This window comes from Thamnophis elegans, chromosome 8 (genome assembly GCF_009769535.1).
Source record: "Thamnophis elegans isolate rThaEle1 chromosome 8, rThaEle1.pri, whole genome shotgun sequence".
Lineage (NCBI taxonomy): Eukaryota > Metazoa > Chordata > Lepidosauria > Squamata > Colubridae > Thamnophis > Thamnophis elegans.
This window is the reverse complement of record NC_045548.1, coordinates 79888521-79907047: the sequence shown is the minus strand read 5'-3', so window position 1 is coordinate 79907047 and position 18527 is coordinate 79888521. Positions and strand designations below refer to the sequence as shown.

The window sequence follows — 18527 nt, the reverse complement described above, 5'->3', positions numbered from 1 at the left end:
CCTCCCCCCTCTGCTGATGATGTTACCTACTTCGGTTATGAAAGGTCTGCCAGAAACCCCCAACCTCAGAGAGCACCAAGGAGATACAGGCCGTCTTATCAATTCCAATGGCCGGCCTGCCCCTCTCTAGGGCACCAGCTGACTGGCCTCCAAGGCCAGGGCTGTTTCCTCACAGGGTCATCTGCTTCCTTAGTCCGTAATCAGCCACCCTCTGGCCAAGGACGGCCAAACGCCCCCCCCCCCCCCCCGAGAAAGCAGGCTGACCCTCCTTCAACCTTTTCCATGGGGATTCACAAAAGGCCTCCAAGGAAAGAGCTTTGCCTGGTTTTGATCTGTCTGTGTGTGTGTGTAAAAGAGAAAGAGAAAAAAGGGAGACACAGACAGACGGACAGACAGAGGGAGGGAGAAAGAGAAAGAGAAAAAGAGGGAGGGAGGGAGGAAGAAAGACAAAAAAGAGGGAAACAGGTGGGTGGACAGACGGACGGAGGGAGGGAGGGAAGAAGAGAAAGAGAAAGAAAAAAGGGAGAGACAGACAGACAGATGGAGGGAGGGAGAAAGGGAAAGAAGGAGAAAGAGAGAGAGAGAGAGAGAGAGAGAGAGAGAGAGAGAGAGAGAGAGAGGGAGATTCCTTCAGCCTGACTGAAGGTTGAGTTCATTGTAGGTTGAGTTCCCAGGTGAGACTTCTTGACAGTCTTATGAAGCGCTTGGCCTGCTGGGGGAGATGGGGCTCAACTCTGCCTGCCTGCCTGTCACCCCCACTTTATGGAAGTCTCCCCCCAACCAAAGACCTCTCGGACTCCACTCTGTTGAGCATTCAAATAAGCCCAGGTCAACAGCCCGGGAGGGAGGGTCAGTGGGGGTCAGGGAGGGTCAGTGCCAGGAGACGTGTGGGAGGGGAAATATTTCTATATCGGCTTTCAGCTTTGCATGGATGGGGAGATCCTGAAAGGCGCAGATGCTGAATCAGGACTGAGGAGGGACTGTGGTGGAGCATGAAAATTTGCAGAACAACGCTCAAAGGGCTGACTTGGAATTTAGCAATAGCAATAGCAGTTAGACTTATATACCACTTCATAGGGCTTTCTAAGCGGTTTACAGAGTCAGCATATCGCCCCCACAGTCTGGGTCCTCATTTCACCCACCTCGGAAGGATGGAAGGCTGAGTCAACCCTGAGCCTTGGATGGATAGATAATAGATAAGGTAGATATAGAAGATAGATAGATAGAAGATAGATAGATAGATAGATAGATAGATAGATAGATAGATAGATAGATAGATAGCAATAGCATAGCAATAGCAGTTAGACTTATATACTGCTTCACAGAGCTTTCAGCCCTCTCTAAGCGGTTTACAGAGTCAGCATATCGCCCCCAACAATCTGATAGATAGATAGATAGACAGACAGACAGACAGACAGATAGACAGATAGATAGATAGATAGATTGCAATAGCAATAGCAGTTAGACTTATATACAGCTTCATAGGGCTTTCAGCCCTCTCTAAGCGGTTTACAGAGTCAGCATATCGCCCCCAACAACAATCCGGGTCCTCATTTCACCCACCTCGGAAGGATGGAAGGCTGAGTCAACCCTGAGCCGGTGAGATTAGAACCGCCGAACTGCAGAACTGCAGTCAGCTGAAGTGGCCTGCAGTGCTGCACTCTAACTACTGCGCCACCTCGGCTCCTATTTGAATTTGAATGCTTTACTTGGCCATGCGTGATTAGACACACAAGGAAGTTGTCTCCGGTACATGGAGCACTCAGTTGACTGCAAAGCAACAGAGAGAATAATAATAATAATAATAATAATAATAATAATAATAATAATAATACATCAAAGATCCACATCTGCCTATCTCAGGTCCTTGGAAAGGACTCGAGGAGGGGTAGACAAACAGGCCAAATCCAGTCTGAACATCTGCCTGACTGTGCAACAAACGATAGAAGTGGGCTCAAGCATGAGATGCCCCTGTCCAGCCTCTTCTTAAAATTCTCGTGTTGGGGCACCCACAACCTCTGGTGGCAAGCTGTTCCACTGGTTAATTGTTCTCACAGTCAGGAAATTTCTCCTTAGTTTTAGGTTGCTTCTCTGCTTGGCGAGTTTCCATCCGTTAATTCTTATGCCGCTTTTCGGTGCTTTGGCGAATAGGTTGGCCCCCCTCCTCCTCTTTCTGGCAGCCCCTCAAATACTGGAAGACATTATGCCACCCCTGGTCCTCCTTTGCATTAAACTAGGCCTGCCACACATAAGATAGCATTCATCTATAAGAAGGAAAATAAGATATGAACCCTGTGGGTTAAGCCAGGGGTGGCAACTTTGGCCCTTTTACGCCCTGTGGACTTCAACTCCCAGAATTCCTGAGCCAGCCTTATGGGAAACCTGTGACCCACCAAGACCGCCAAGAACCTCCCCCCCCCCCCCCCCCCGAGAACTCTGTCTTCCTGGCTGGTTTCCTCCCAAGGGATCCATCTTGTCCAAATCCTCCTGAGTCATGAGATCCATTCCTGGCTCCCTTTCTTGGTTTCACGCCTTCTTTTTAAACCTTTCATCCCCGTCATTTCGGAAGGTGACGAAGGCGTGTGCAGGTTGAAGGCAGGAGAAGACGCAACGGAGGGGAACTCGTCCCTGAGTAGAGAGGGTGTTGGGGGATGGGGAACTATCACAGCTGTCTGGGAAGACCCCTCCCCTCAGACCAGCCGCTTCAGGGTGGCCCAAGGAAGGAAGCCAGAGGGGGTTAGGGACACCAGGAGGACTCAGAACAGGTGCAGGATTTGGGTAGGTCCAGTCTAAGAAAGAGAAGGACCAGGGGAGACAGGAGAGCATCTTCCAGTATTTGAGGGGCTGCCACAGAGAGGAGGAAGGGGGTCAAGCTATTCTCCAAAGCCCCCAAAGGCCAGACAAGGAAGAATGGATGGAAACAAGAAGAGATTCAAACTGGAAATAAGGAGGAATATTCTGGCTGTGAGAACAATCAACCCATGGAACAGAAGTTGCCATCAGAGGTTGTGGGAGGCTTTCACTGGAGGCTTTCAAGAAGAGACTGGATTGCCAACTGTCAGAATTGGTGCATGGTCTCCTGATTGGGCAGGCGGGTTGGACTAGATGACCTACAAGGTCCCTTCCAACTCCGTTAATCTGTTAACAAAGAGGGTTGTTAAAAAGAGTTTGAGACTCTGGAAAGAGTGCAGAGAAGAGCAACCAGGATGATGAGGGGACCAGAGGCTGAAACATACAATGAACGTTTGCAGGAATTGGGCCTGGCTAGTCTAGGGAAGAGAAGGACCAAGGGAGACAGGAGAGCATCTTCCAGTATTCGAGGGGCTGCCCCAGAGAGGAGAAAGGGGTCAAGCTATTCTCCAAAGCACCTCAAGACCAGGCAAGGAAGAAGGGATGGAAACCCACCAAGGAAAGATTCAACCTGGAAATAAGGAGAATTTCCTGACAGTGAGAACAATCAACCCGTGGAACAGGAGTTGCCTTCGGAAGTTGTGGGAGCTTCATCCGTGGATGCTTTCAAGAAGAGACTGGGCTGTCAGAGTGGGAAACAGAGGAGAGAAGAAGATGGGAAGAGAGGGACAGGAGAGAGGGTAAGGGGGGAAGATGAGGAGGATAAGGAGGAGTGGAATGAAGAGAGAGGAGAAGGAGAAAGGAAGGGGAAGTAGAGTAGAAAAGGATGATGGAGGGAAGAAAGGAGGTAGGAGAGAGGCAGAAGAAAGAGGTATATGGAGAGCAGAAGAGCTAATAATGGGTTTTTATCTTTCTGGGCGTTGATGACAAGAGGAACTGATGTAATCACTACTTAATACAATAGGATATTGGCTATGTAATAGTAGACATGTGATTATATGTTATGAAAGTGGAAAATAAAAAAAGTATATTAAAAAAAAGAAGAGACTGGGCTGCCATCTGTCAGAAATGGTGCAGAGTCTCCTGCTTGAGTGGGGGGTTGGACTAGATAACCTCCAAGGTCCCTTCCATTCCAATTCTTCAAGGGCTGAGCCCACCCCCTCTTTATCCGCCTCCTTTCACGGCCCCAAAGCCCCTGTTACGGTAGCTCCTCTCGTCTGCCCGAGGCTGGGCCTGAGGCCTCCTGACTCTCCTTCATCCAAGGTTATCTGCTGGAGCTCCTCCCCGCCTAACCCTTGTTAACTCAGTGGAAAGGCATCTCACCTCCTTCCAGGATCTTATTTCGGAGACATTCCCAGGCCTCCTTTTCGGCCTGGCATTTCGGTCGCCTCCTGAGCCCCAGAGGGCAGCTCCTGAACAGAATAGGATAGAGCCAGAGGGGACCTTAGAGGTCTTCTAATCCAGCCCCCTGCTCAGGCAGGAAACCCTTTTACCATTTAAGACAAATGGCTGTCCAGTCTCTTCTTCCTGATAATGAGAACAATTAATCACTGGAGAAATTGCCTCCAGAGGTTGTGCGTGCTTCATCACTGGAGGTCTTTAAGAAGAGACTGGACAGCCACTTGTCTGAAATGGCCTGGGCCCGGGGTGTCCTGCTTGAGCAGGGGGCTGGACTAGAAGACCTCCAAGGTCCCTTCCAGCTTTATCCTGATGGATTGAGAATGATTAATCAACGGAACAGCTTCCTTCCCAGAATTATAAGTGCTCCATTGTTGGAGGTTTCCAAGAAGAAGAAAAAACAGGATGGAATAAGCATGCCTGCCTTGGGCTGAGGGGTGGACTAGAAGACCTCCAAGGTCCCTTCCAGATCTAGGATTCTATTATTCTTTCTATAGCTGCCACACAGAACAATCAGTGCTGCTTTCTTTCGACAAATCTTCCTACTCGGATTTTCTTTTTTCCACCCTTAAAATCCTAAAGCCCACTTCGAAGAGTAACAATTAAGAAAACCCCAAAGGGCCTATGCATCTTTAAATAAGCATCTGGTCTCTTGTTCCCTTAGGACCCCTTCCCCCTATTGGCCTTCAGAAGCTCTGGATTACCCAGTGATAGGGTCTCTGCAGCCCCCACCCCTGATAACAGCCAGCGCAAGCCCTCCCAGGCCAGAGGCTGAAATCAGAATAACAGAGTTGGAAGGAAGGGACCTGGGAGGTCTTCTAGTCCAACCCCCTGCACAAGCAGGAGGCCTTATACCAGGGCCCCCCAACTTTGGAACTTTAAGACTGGGGGACCTCAACTCCCAGAATTCCCCAGCCAGCTATGCTGGCTGGGGAATTCTGGGAGTTGAAGTCCCCCAGTCTTAAAGTTCCAAAGTTGGAGACCCTCACCATTTTAGACAAATGGCTGCCCAAAGCATCTACCTCTGAGGGAGCAGACCCAGGCCCACGCTTGATTCACCGGCCAGGGGAGTCCCCCAACCCTCTAATCTTGCTCCGAGGATTTGACAAGGGAAGCCTGGTGGACTTCAGCCTGCAAAGAAGGCGCCTGAGCAGAGCAGAGACTTGGGGGGGGGGGGGAAACAGATGTCGCAAGCAAGCGCCCTCTGGGTATCACCCCCCCTCCAGTCCAGCCTTGCCCTTTGCCCACCCCCAGCCCTTCCTTGCCCTTCCTCCCGAGCAATCTGCTCTCTGCCTTCTTTCCCAGCAGCTGGAATTTCAACAGATGTAGCAGTCAACATTGGGAATACCCTTCCCCCCCCCCCCCAATGGCTCCGTAGGATGTCAGATGGCCTGGCCATACAGTGCTTGATGCCTTCCCTCGATCACTCTCACACACACACACACACACACACACAGTCCAGAAATTGGGGGGAGGATAAAGGTAGCCCCCCCCTCCTGTGACTCTCCTGGAAAAGTTTTTTTTTTAATTTTTTGTTCTCTTACATGCAATTATAGGTATACATTCACATAGTTATTATTATTTTTTACATTCGTCTTTCTTATACATTTGTTCCATTTAATAGGTTATAACATGTCGTTTGGGTTGCTTTGTTTACCATCCCTTCCTCCTGTTTGACACCACTTTCTTTTCCCTTTCTTTTCTTCCTTCCTTCTCTGCTTTCTTCCTTCCTCTCTCTTTTGCCTCCTTTCTTCCCTTAACTCTCCCTTACTCCTCTCTTCCTCTTCCCCCTCCTACCCTCTCTCCTTCTCTCCTCCATCTTCCTCTCCTCACCTCTGTCTTCTTTCCTTCCCTTCTCTTCCTCTCCTCTCCTCCTCTCTTCCTTCATTTTTCTATCGTTGTAGGTCCTTTCTTTTCTTCCTCCCTTCCTCCTCTGCTTTCTTCCTTCCTCTCTCTTTTCCCTTCCTTCTTCCCTTACCTCTCCCCTACTCCTCTCTTCCTCTTCCCACCCTCTCTCCTTCTCCCTTCCATCTTCTTCTCCTCACCTCTATCTTCCTTCCCTTCTCTTCCTCTCCTCCTCTCTTCCATTTTTCTATTGTTGTAGGTCCTTTCTTTTCTCTCTCCCTCCCTTCTCTACTTCCTTCCTTCCTCTCTCCTTTCCCTTCCCTTAATTCTCCCCTACTCCTCTCTTCCTCTTCCCCTTCCTACCCTCTCTCCTTCTCCCTTCCATCTTCCTCTCCTCTCCTCCTCTCTTCCTTCCCTTCTCTTCCTCTCCTCCTCTCTTTCTTTCTTTTTCTATTGTTGTAGGTGTTTCTCCCAACTCTTAATTTTTATTTTCTTGGGGTGGTATTTCCGCAGACCCAAAAATTGTTGAATATCATTTCTTGTTCCCTTTCCTTCTCAAATCTATCCTGATTATGTTTTCCCCCCTTTGTATTTTACTTTTGAATTATATATTACTTATATATTACTATTTTCTTCCCTATTTTCCCCCCTCTTCCCCCCCCCCGCCCTTTCTACTTGCTGGCGTATCATCTGGGCTCCATATCTTCCCCCGAATTTCTTTTCTGCACGTCTTTCACCCCACATGACACTGAAGCTCACCTTGGAAGACCACCACTTGCCACCCCCAGCCCCAAAATGAGCCCCTACATTCAGCATTGAGGCTGCGTCATCAAAGTTACTAATTTGATGGCTCCAACCAGAGGAAAAGGCAGCACTGGAACAAAAGAACTTTAGAATAATAGAATTATAATTGTACCGATATTCCTTGACTTACAACAATTCATTTAGTGGCTATTCAAACGGGTCTGAAAACAGAGACTTACGACAGCTTTTCAGACTTATGACCATTGCAGCCTCCCCGTGATCAAAATTCGGAAGCTTGACAAATGATTCGTATTTATGACGGTTACAGTGTCTTGGGGGTCACGTGATCCCATTTTGCGACCTTCTGACAATCTGGGGAAGCCGGATTCTCCCGACAACCACTAACCATAGTGATTCACTTAACAACTGTGGCAAGGAAGGTCATAAAATGGGGCAGAACTGACTTAGCAAATCTCGCTTGGCATTCGAAATGTTGGGCTCAGTTGCCATCGTAAGTCGAGGACCTCCTGTACCCCAATTTTTTTCCATTACCCAGCAAATTATTTTACAATAAATTATAGGTTAAATTATGTGACAAACCGCCTGAATCCCAGTTTAATCCATGATCTCCACTCACTTATAACACCCAGTAAAATAAATCAGACCAGCAAAATGTTAAGCTGGGTTGATGCTAACCTTCATTAGATTAGGGTTTGGGGGCTTAGCTTCGGGGGGGGGGGCTATCCAGTCTATTTGACTAGCATATAATGCAATCTGGGGGACATTTAAACCCTCCCCAAAAAAGGTTAATTTATGAACCCATGATTTGCGAGAGCCTCCCTCTTTGTGGATAAACCAGCTTAGAATGTCAGGCAAACATGGCCAGTTCCTGGAGGGCATTCAGGGTTAGAGCTCACACAGGTAGTCCTCATTTAGCAACTGCCTTGGACAACAGCCGTTCACAGTTACAACCGTGATTAAAAAGGAGCCAATTTATGACCTTCGCAGGCCGACAGAGCCAGGAAAGTGGAAGTAAGATCTTAAGCACAATTCATGGTTTCATTTAGTGACTACTTTGCTTACTGACTGAGTGGTTGGTCCTAGTTAAACGGGGAGTATCCTGTACTTGGAAGAATATCCTAAATCTGCTGTTAAAAGAGGAACTCGGCTTGCAAAATCATGGAAAACCCCTGCAGAAATTCCCACAACCATCAGAGGACAAGAGGGAGGGAGTGAAAGGGAAAGAAAGAGCGGGAGGGATGGAGAGAGAGAGATGAATTAAGAGAGGGAGAGGAGAGAAAGAGAGAGGGATTGTGAGAGAGGGAGAGGAGGGAAGGAGGTGGGGAGAGAGGGGAAAGGGGGAGTGAGACAGACAGAGAAAGGGATTGAGAGAGAGGGGGGGAGAGGGATTGAAAGAGAGAGGAGGGTAGAGGGTGGGGAGAGAGGGAGAGAGAGGGAAAGAAAGAGCAGGAGGGACGGAGAGAGAGGAGGATTAAAAGGGAGAGGAGAGACAGAGAGAGGGAATGAGAGAGAGAGAGGAGGAGGGAGGGAGATGGGGTGAGAGGGAAAAAGGGGAGTGAGACAGACAGAGAAAGGGATTGAGAGCGAGACGGAGAGAGAGGGAGAAAGAAAGGGATTGAGAGAGAAAGGGAAAGAAAGAATGGGAGGGAGGGAGAGAGAGAGGGAGGGTGGGAGAGAGGCCCTGGGCAGAGGGGAAGGGGCTGGTGGGGGACAGGGGGACCCAGTTCTAGTCCCACCACAGCCACCACGGGGTTCCTTGGAAGACTCGGGCCAGACCCTCCCTCTTAGCCCAAGAGGGGGCTCCAGGAGACCCCTGCCCAAGGCAGCCGGGGAGAGCTGCTCTGCTCTGCTCCTCCTGAGCCCCACACCTGCCTACCTCGCAAGGTTTCCTGGTGGGAGAAGACCGGCGTTCCCAAAGGAAGCAACTGACAGGAGTCTTTCAAGAAGGAATTCAGATACTGGGCTGAGACGCCAAATAAATCCGGTCAAAGTCTCATTAGATCCCATAATCATTAGCTCAAGAGCCTGGCTGCACCCAATCAGAAGGAGGGAAGACCTGGTGCCAATGGGAACACCCCAAAGAGGCAGCCCCCCAATAAGGCCCTTTGCAGAGAGCTTCACCTGGGGTGGCCTTCTGAGAATCAGGCTCAGAGAGCAAGCAGTGGAAGGGAGGGAGGGAGGGAGGGAGGAAGAAAGGAGGAAGGGAAGAAAGGAGGGAAGAAGGGAGGGGAGAAAGTGGGAAGGGAGAAAGGGAGGGAAGAAAGGAGGAAGGGAAGAAGAGAAGAAAGGAGGAAGGGAGGAAGGGAAGAACAAAGGAAGAGAGGAAGGGAAGAAAGGAGGAAGGAAAAAGGAGGGAGAGAGGGGGGAAAGCGGGAAGAAAGGAAGGGAAGAAAGGAGGGAGGGGGAAAAGTGCAAAGGGAGGAAGAGAAGAAAGGAAGAAGGGAAGAAAGGGGGAAGAGAGGAAGAAAGGAGGAAGAGAGGAAGGGAAGAAAGGAGGAAGGAAAGAAGAAAGGAGGAAGAGAGGGAGGGAAGAAAGGAGGAAGTAAAGAAAGGAGGGAGGGGGAAAAGTGGGACGGGGGAAGAGAAGAAAGGAGGAAGGGAAAAAAGGAGGAAGAGAGGAAGAAAGGAGGAAGAGAGGAAGAAAGGAGGAAGGAAAGAAAGGAGGAAAAGAAGGAGGGGGAAAGTGGGAAGGGAGGGAGGGATGAAAGAAAGGAGGGAGGGAGGGAGGGGGAAAAGTGGGAAGGGAGGAAGAGAAGAAAGGAGGAAGGGAAAAAAGGAGGAAGAGAGGAAGAAAGGAGGAAGAGAGGAAGGGAAGAAAGGAGGAAGGAAAGAAAGGAGGAAAAGAAGGAGGGGGAAAGTGGGAAGGGAGGGAGGAAAGAAAGGAGGGAGGAGGAAAGGAGGAAAGGAGGGAGGGAGGGAGGGGGAAAAGTGGGAAAGGAGGAAGAGAAGAAAGGAGGAAGAGAGGAGGTGGAGATCAGATCCTCCCCCCTCCCCCAGCCCAGCCCCCAAGGCTCTTGGCCTCCTTGGCTCAGGCAGCCTCCGAGGTGAGCCTGACTTGGCCAGAGGGGCTCTCGGGGGAGGGGCTGGGGGGGGGGGCTGGTCAGAGCCAAGAGGCGGCCAGGACGGTGGGGCTGAGGGTCGGCATCAGCTACTGCAACTGGGGAACTCCCTCCGGAGCCCTAAGGCGGCAGAGGAGGCAGCCCCTTCCCAGACGAATCTCACCTGGACCCCAAAAGCTCCCCCTCCCCCGCCAGGTCTCCCCCCCCCGTCCCAAAGCCCCCCTTCCTGCCGAGGCGCGCCCCCTCCTGCAAAGGGGGGCGGCCCCTCTCCTACCTGCATGCGGGCCGGGGTGCCCCCTCCGGCTGAGACCGCCGCTCCCCCGCAAAGCTCCTCTTCCCCAGCAGGGCGCCCGCGGGGCCCGGCTGACCTTTAGGGACCCCCTGCTCCCGGACAGCTCCGCCGGCCCCGCTGCCCTCGAGCGTCCCCCGAGCCGCGGCTGCAGGAGCGGGCAAAGCAGGGCGGGGGTCGCAGCGCGCCCGGCCTCTTATTTCACGCCGCGGCTCAGCGGGCAGGAATCACCCCGGCGCTGCGCGGTTCCTCCGCCTTGGCTGGTGGGCAGCGGCCACCGGTTAAGGCCTCTGAGCATATGCAGAGGGCATCGCCTTAGGTGGTGGTGGGGAAGAGACGGAAGCGAATCGGTGCCAGCTTAGCTTATTTATACAAGCCCTCGGGACATGCCCACCCGCAAAAGCCCCCCACCCACCGCTGGCAAGGTAAAAATAGCCGCTTACGGACATCGGCAGACAACGCAGGAAAGAGGAGGAGGGGGAGGAGGAGGAGGAGAAGAAAAAGAAGGAGAAGAAGAAGAGGAGGAGGAGGAGTGAAGGAGAGGGAGGAGGAGGAGAAGAAGAAAAGAAGAAGAAAAAAAGAAGAAGAAGAAGAAGAAGAGGAGGAGGAGGAGGAGGAGGGGGGGGATATTTTGTTCCCAAAAGTTTCAGGGCTACAAAGAAGGGGAAGGGCTTTAAAAGGAAACAGTCTGCTCCATGCCCCCCTCCCCAAAACCAACCCTGATGGGTGTGCCTGGGAAAGGGAAAGGGGGAGGGGGGGTCAAGATGGCAACCACTACCGAGAGATTGAAAGTCTCTTTAACTCCCATCCCAAGTTTCACATGTCCTTATGGCTGCCATGCTGATTTATCTGACCCGTGGGCAGAGCACAGAAGTGGACTCTGGCTCCCCCCTCTGGCTCAAGCCTCCAGGGTATCCAGCCCACCCCGGCTTCCCTCTTGGTGTGCCAACTCTCAGCGGGCGGGGGGGGGTGCCCGCTTGCCCCCTCGTGCCCTGGGACTTCGCCTGCCGCTCACCTGGCCAAGCAGCGTTTGGAAAAGGCGCAGCTCACTTTGCCTGCCATGCCCGCCTCACGAGGGGGCGCGAAGAGGGGGAGATCGTGGCGCAGGGTCACTCCGGCCAGATGCCAGGCGATCCTCCGCTCGCTCCCGGCAGACCCTCCGGCCGGAGAAAGGGCTGCGGGGCCCACGTGCTCCCTGGCTGGGCATTTGACACCTGTCCCTGCGGAGGGGGTGGGTGGGATACATTTCAGCACGTGGCCGGTTGAAAAATCTGCCTGTGTATTATGAAGCACGGATCGGAGCACCAGGGGTGCTTTTCCTAAAGAGAGACGGAGAGACAGAGGGGTGGGAGGGGAAGAGAGGGAGGAAGGAAGATTGGGGAGGAAAAGGGGAGTGGGAGGGAGGGAAAGGAAGGAAGAGGCTTCTTGAGCAAGGGGTTGAACTAGAAGACCTCCAAGGTCCCTTCCAATTCTCTATTCTATGGAAGGAAGGAAGGAAGGAAGGAAGGAAGGAAGGAAGGAAGGAAGGAAGGAAGGAAGAGGCTTCTTGGATGAGAAGCAAAACCTCTTCAAGGAAGAACCAAGAAAATCCAGTTTTGAAAAGGCACATTTGGGGCAAGGGTGACTCGGATGAGGAGAATCTCCATAGAGAGATTTGAGCACCAGTTTCTCACAGCCCTTTGCACAACCCGATGCCAGCCACACAGGCTGCCCTCTGCTTTTGGCCAATGGAGCCCATTGCCCCATGGCCCACCACAGTTGGTCTAAAGTGCCAGCTGTGCCCAGTCCTCAGCAGCCCTGACCCATCCCTGATGCCCCTTTTACCCCACTGCCTTAAACAGGCCCATCCTGCAGCAGAGCAGGGAGGGACTCTGAATCACAGGCTTTGTGTCTGGGGGGGGGGGGGGGAATGAGGATTACTGACCATGCAGGGGAGGGGCAGAGGCCCAAGGCTGCAGGACGGACCAGCTGGGCTCTGCCACAGTCCCCCACCTACTGGCCAAAAGGGGCCCCTTCCCCCTTCCTCTGGCTCAGACCTCATCTGTAAATTGTGGGGTGGTGTGTGAAATCCACCCAGCAGGAGCAAATCCACCAGTGGAAAAAGAGAAATCGCCCAGGATAGCTGGGAACACCTTTTCTGACTCACAAGTTTGGTTCAAGGCCTTGGGGAGCTGCGGCTTACTCACTCGCTATGCGTCCGAGTTAAACTCCCAAAACTTCGGCCTTTCAATGAAACCTGCAAATTGGAAAAGGAACGAACAGACACCGCCTCATTTTTTGGCTGCCAAGGATTAATGGGACACTCTTCCTCTTCCTCTGTACAGGGTCCTTGATGCTCCCTGAGCTTGGGGTTTTTCTTGCAAATGTTTCATGACCCAACTAGGTAACATCATCAATACTGGAAGGGAGAGGGGATTGTGGGAAGAAAGAGGAGGAGGAAAGAAAGAAAGAAAGAAAGAAAGAAGGAAGGAAGGAAGGAAGGAAGGAAGGAAGGAAGGAAGGAAGGAAGGAAGGAAGGAAGGAAGGAAGGAAGGAAAGGGCTATGGGGTCCTTGGTGCTTTCTGAGCTTGGGGTTTTTCTTGCAAATGTTTCATGACCCAACTAGGTAACATCATCAATACTAGAAGGGAGAGGGGTTTGTGGAGAGGAAGAGGAGGAGGAAAGAAAGAAAGAAAGAGAGGGAGGGAGGAAGGAAGGAAGGAAGGAAGGAAGGAAGGAAGGAAGGAAGGAAGGAAGGAAAGGGCTATGGGGTCCTTGGCGCCCTCTGAGCTTGGGGTTTTTCTTGCAAGTGTTTCATGACCCAACTAGGTAACATCATCAATACTAGAAGGGAGAGGGGTTTGTGGAGAGGAAGAGGAAGGAGAAGGAGTAGGGAGGAAGAAGAAGAAGAGGAAGGAAATGGAGAAGCTGCTGCACTCACCTCACTGTGCCAAAGGAGGAGCCTGGACTTTGGATGAGTATCAAGTGGCCCCTTCAACCCAGCAGCTTCTGGCCCTCTTGACCTGCCTTGCATAAGGTGGGCACCTGGAAGCTCCCCAGCTGGCACAGCCTCCCAACCCTGTTGCCCAACTCCTTTGCTCACCCACTGTCTTCCCTGAGGACCAGAGTCCAACCTGGCTGGGCTGCCCCCGAGGTGAGCTGCCCTCAACTCCCTCTGGGCACTTCACAGCCAGCTGAAGAGGGATCTTTCTGCCAGTCAGCAAACAGAAGTGACACTTGCGAAGTTTCCCCTGGCTCATCCGGCAGAGGAGGAGGAGGAGGAGGAGGAGGAGGAAGGGAAGGTGGCTGCAGGTAGGGCAGGCTGTGCAAAGGGGAGAGGGCGGGTCCGGCACATCAGGTTCTGCTGGAGCAGAGGCTGGCTTTGGGGCAAGGGAGGGGCTCAAGGAACGGCCCCCTCTTGACCAACCAGAGTTACTCAACCCAGGAAGGTGAAATTCAGGGGGGGGAAAAAACCCAAGGCACTTCAGGAAGGTCAAGCAGATTAAACTCCTGACCAGGAAAAAGCCAATGCTCTGCTCCGGCCACCAGCTGTGCTCCAGCTGTGCTTGCAGCCCGAGTTTCCCGCACTGAAGGAACAGAGAGAGCCCTCTCTTGGGTGCTTAGGCCGGCAGATGTTGGGTAGGTTCATAGAATCCTAGCTGGGCTGGCAGGCTGCAGCCCCCTGCCCAAGGAAGAAGCCCTTATACCACCTGGATGAATGGCTGGATCCAACGGAGAGAGCAACTTAATCCCTGAGGTGGTTCTCACCCAATTCACTGCATCGGGGGCCCAGGAGAGGCATCCTGTGAGGCCCCAAGAACCGAGAACGACCCGAGGATTTACTTGAGAGCAGCTTCCTTGTTCTTCTTCAGCTACAGACAGGATCTTGCCAGACGGAAGCAACCATTTGCATAACTCCTGATCCGAATCGCGGATGTGGCCCTCTTCCTGCCACCCAAACTTTCCTAGCTCCGCTGCCTCTTTACCCTCTGGGGAATCCCGACCCTCATCCAGCCACTCAGACCTAAAGCTGTTTGGGGGGGGGGGGCTGCAGGAGGAAGGCAGTTTCATTCTGGTCTTGCATAATGGGAGAGTGGGGCAGCCCCAGGAAAAGATGGATGCGAGTGAGCAGAGGCAGTGAGGTGGCTCTGTCATCTCACAGGAAAGAGAGAGGCTGCGCTACCTCTCAGGGGCTGCCCCGAAGAAGAGGGAGTCAAGCCATCCTCCAAGGCAGCTGAGGGCAGAACAAGGAGCAACGGGTGGAAACTCACCAAGGAGAGAAGCAACTTGGAATTATGGAGACACTTCCTAACAGTGAGGACAATTAACCAGTGGGACAGAAGTTGCCTCCAGAAGTTACGGGTCCTCCAACACTGGAAGTTTTTAAGAAGAGGCTGGGCATCTACCTGTCTGAAATGGTACAGGTTATTCTGCGATTCTGATCTAACCAGCCTTTAAACAGGTGTGCCAGGATAAAGGACTGGACCGGGCGTGAAAATCTCTCGCCATGCTAGCAGTCCTTGTAGTCGTGATGAGCCAGATACCAACTTCACTTTCTACCAAGTTTCGCTTGGTCAACTGAAGAGTGGAAACAAGTATTTCCAACGCAAAGCCCTGCACAAAATCTGTGGGATGTCACACCTGTTGGCCTGGTGCAATTCCCAGGATAGGAGCCCCCCCCTCCCCCCAGGTAAAGATGAGGGTTTCGCCCTGGAGCTTCAGTGATTCTTCAGGAGTTTTTGACCCAACAGTTTGGAGGCTGAACAGATGCCCTCACCCCAGAAATAGGAGTGGGGCATCCATTGGCATGGGCTCTCTTCTCTCACCTCTCAAGGTCCATATACCAGTCCAGCCATGGTGGCCCCAGGGGGATGGCACTTTGCTTGCTTGGGCTTCAAGGGGTGTTTTTCACTCATTTTTGACTCAGGGGGCTGGGCCTGGTTACTGCAGGTGCCCCATACCTGGCAACCAAGCCCAAGGCCACTCCTAGTTCTGCGTGTGTGACACAAAACCTGTTTCCCCTGGCAGGTCTTGCACCAGGTGGAAGCAATCCGCCCACCGCGAAGGAGGCCAGGAGGAGAGGCCCTTGAGGGGCCTCACAGACACCTGGAGGCAGGAGGAGAAGCAACGGATGGAAACTAATCAAGGGGAGAAGCCACCTAGAACTAAGGAGAGACTCGACAACCATTTGTCTAAAATGGCATCGTTTTTCCTGCCTGAGCAGGGGTTGGACTAGAGGACCTCCAAGGCCCCTTCCACCTCTGTTACTCCGTATCCTGTACTTGTTGAGTTTCAAGGATGCTGCCTGGTAAAGGAGCGAGGGAGGGGCGCCCAGTTCTCGCAGTGTTGAGATTCAGAGTCACCCACCTCATGGTTGTCAGAGCTGAGGAAGCTTCTTGGGATGAGAAGCGAAAGGTCTTCGAAGAAAAACCAGAAATTGTTATAGTTAGTTAGTTAATGTTAGTGTATGATTGTTAAATGTTTATACCCTGTAGTTTGCTCTGGGAAGTTGGGGTGGAGGGAGGGCTGGAGAGGGGGCAGGGTTGGGGTGGAGGGAGGGAAGGGGAAACATTTGTAAAACTTATTAAAACTTTTCAATAAAAAAAAAAACAGAAAGTCCAGTTGCCCCTTGAAAAAAAGCACTTTTTCTTAGAATCTTGGGAATGGGGCTTCTTGGGGCAGGCTGGAGCCTACTGGGATAAAGATAGGCCTACACTTACCTTGTCCAGGTGTGACATTTATGTTTCTGTTTATTTACACAAAGGGGTATAAAGTGTAAATGGGACACTGTGGATTGCAGAGAGGCTGAAGAGGTTGGGGAGCAGGGCTGGGCCTGTGGGCTGGGGAATTCTGGGATATAAAGCTGCCAAAGTTGGACACCCCGTGGCCTTAAAGCAGTGGTTCCCAAACTTGGCAACTTTAAGACTTGTGGACTTCAACTCCCAGAATTCTCCAGCCAGCAGAGCTGGCTGGAGAATTCTGGGAGTTGAAGTCCACAAGTCTTAAAGTTGCCAAGTTTGGGAACCACTGCCTTAAAGCATCTGGCCTGCATGAACCGATAGCATGGCTGGGCTCAGGAATTCTGGGAACTGAAGTCCACAGGTTTGCAAAGGGGCCCCACTCACCTGCCTCTGCTCTGGAGTCTTTAGGGCCTCTTAGCAGAAGGCATCAAAACGTCAATTACAGAATAACAGAATTGGGAGGGAACCTTAGAGGTTTTCTAGTCCAACCCACTATATCAGGGGTCCCCAAACTTGGCAAATTAAAAGAGTGGTGGACTTCAACTCTCAGGATTCTTCAGCCAGCTGGCTGGGGAATTCTGGGAGCTGAAGTCCACAACTCTTTTAAGTTGCCAAGTTTGGGGAATTCTGGGAGCTGAAGTCCACAGATCTTAAAGGGGCCAAGGATGGACACCCCGGCTTTATGAAGACTCAGCCGCATTTTTATGAAGAAAAATGTAGGTAGGTATGTAAAACCTGATTATGTATATATTATACCATTCTATTACAATATAATTATTACATTAGTGTTAGAAGCGTTAAAAAACTACCAGAAGGCAACAATTGAATAGTAAACTACAAAAGCAGAATATTTATGCTGATACAGGAAGCCGTAAAATTATATTATATTCTTATGTTTTTTGTGGTTTTATCTGTTTCGTATTTGTTTTTTTAAATTTTTCCTTGTGGTTTTAAACTTGAAAATGTTCAATAAAAACAATTTTTTTAATTAAAAAAAGAAAACTCAGCCACTCTCTTTCCCTGCTAGAGACCACCGACCGGCCTCTGTCCCTCTCCTGCCTCCCCCATGCCGAGAGTCCGAGCCCTCACCGCCCGAGCCCTCACCGCTCTCTCGGATGGGATGCCCGGAGGGCAGTGCAGACGCGTAAAAAGACAGCTGCCTGTGAGTTTTCCAAAATGCCTTTAATGTCAGAAAAGGGGCAAAGCAGAAGCCACTGCCGTCCCTGCTTACTCCCAGGCTGCAAGGGGGAGTAGGGGATCCTAATCCCCGGAAAGAGACCTTGCAGCCGTCTACCCACCGCGTGGAAGCAAACCAAGGCTGGGCACTAAAGCATGGCACAAATGGGGGGTTACCGGCAGCTGGTCTCCCCCACACACACACCTGAAGCAGGGTCCCCCTGGCGGGGTCTGTGCCAAGGAGGAAGCTGGGAAGGGCAGCCAGTGGCATCGTAAGAAATGAGCCAATTGATAGAGAAGGGAAGGGAAGGGAAGGAGAAGCATAAAAATATAACCGGGTTTGTGGAAATGCCATCCCAGTTGAGCGATGAAGAGATAACCACAACAACAGAAAAGGAAAGGAAGAGGGGAGGAGAGGAGAAGAGAGGAAAGGGGGGAGAAGGGAGAGCAAAGGAGAGGAAGGGATAGAAAGAGGAGGAGAAAGGGTAGGAGGGGGAAGAGGAATAGGGGAGAGGCAAGGGAAGTAGGAAAAGGAGGAAGGAAGGAAGTAGAGAAGGGAGGGAGGGAGAAAAGAAAAGAAAAAACATAAAATAGGTGAATGGCATGATAAGCAAAGCAGAATGTACATTTTAACCTTTTATGTGGAAAAATAAATATGTAAAAGTGATAAAGACAAATAAGAACAATAACTATGTGAATGTAATTGTATTTAGGGGGGGGAATAAAAAAAACTTAACAAAGGAGCCAAGGAACAGCTGCCGAGGGGGGTCTTTGCAGGGGGCCTGAGGGGGGGTGTCTCTCTGGTGGGGGAAGAGAGAAAAGCCCCCCCCCTGGGAGGGCCCTTCCTGAGTTGGAGAGGGGTTTGATTCCCCCCTTTCTCTTCGCTTCAGGCAGAGACGGAGCAGATCAAAGACAGACAAGACACCAGGCCCTTCTCAAAAAAAATCTTCTTCCTCCATGGAGACAGAATGAAAAAGACAGGAGCAAAAAGACGAGAGAGAGAAAGGGATGCTGATGCTTTTCCCCCTGTCGGGTCAGGAAAGCTGCATTTTCACCTGCAATTTAAGGTTTTTCAAGTATACCAGGCCTGCCCCCCCCCCCTGCCTTGGACCAGGTTTGTTTTGGAAAAAAGCCCGTTCCCCCCCCCCCCAAAAAGAAAACCCCCATGAAAATGATCTTCCGAGAGGCACTTTGGTTGAGAGGCAAGATCTCCCCTGCTGGTTCATGGAGGGGAGGGAAGATGCCGGATTCCTGACCAAAAAGGCCACGGAGCGCAGGGGGAAATCAATCCTCTGGCAGGCAGGTAGTCCTCGATTCGTGAACCAAAAGTTCTGTTACTAAGCGAGACATTCGTTAAGTGAATTTTTTCCCCCGTTACAATCCTTCTTGCCGCAGTTGTTAAGTCAATCACTGCAGTCCATAAGT

The 18527-nt window shown here is 51.5% G+C and overlaps 1 protein-coding gene across 2 annotated transcripts in view; it reads right to left on the bottom strand.

Annotated features, from left to right (window-relative positions):
• The window catches only part of GPT (glutamic--pyruvic transaminase), a 34227-nt gene extending 22862 nt beyond the window's left edge, over positions 1-11365 (bottom strand). Inside the window, exon 1 of one of the 2 annotated variants that reach the window (XM_032223426.1) lies at positions 11222-11365. In XM_032223426.1, the coding sequence (XP_032079317.1) occupies positions 11222-11268 (47 nt within the window). In that variant the 5' untranslated portion in view covers positions 11269-11365. Of the gene's footprint in view, positions 1-8734; positions 8841-11221 lie in introns of those variants that run through there. The other variant, XM_032223425.1, reaches the window with a different exon arrangement.
• Positions 11366-18527: the final 7162 nt, after the last annotated feature.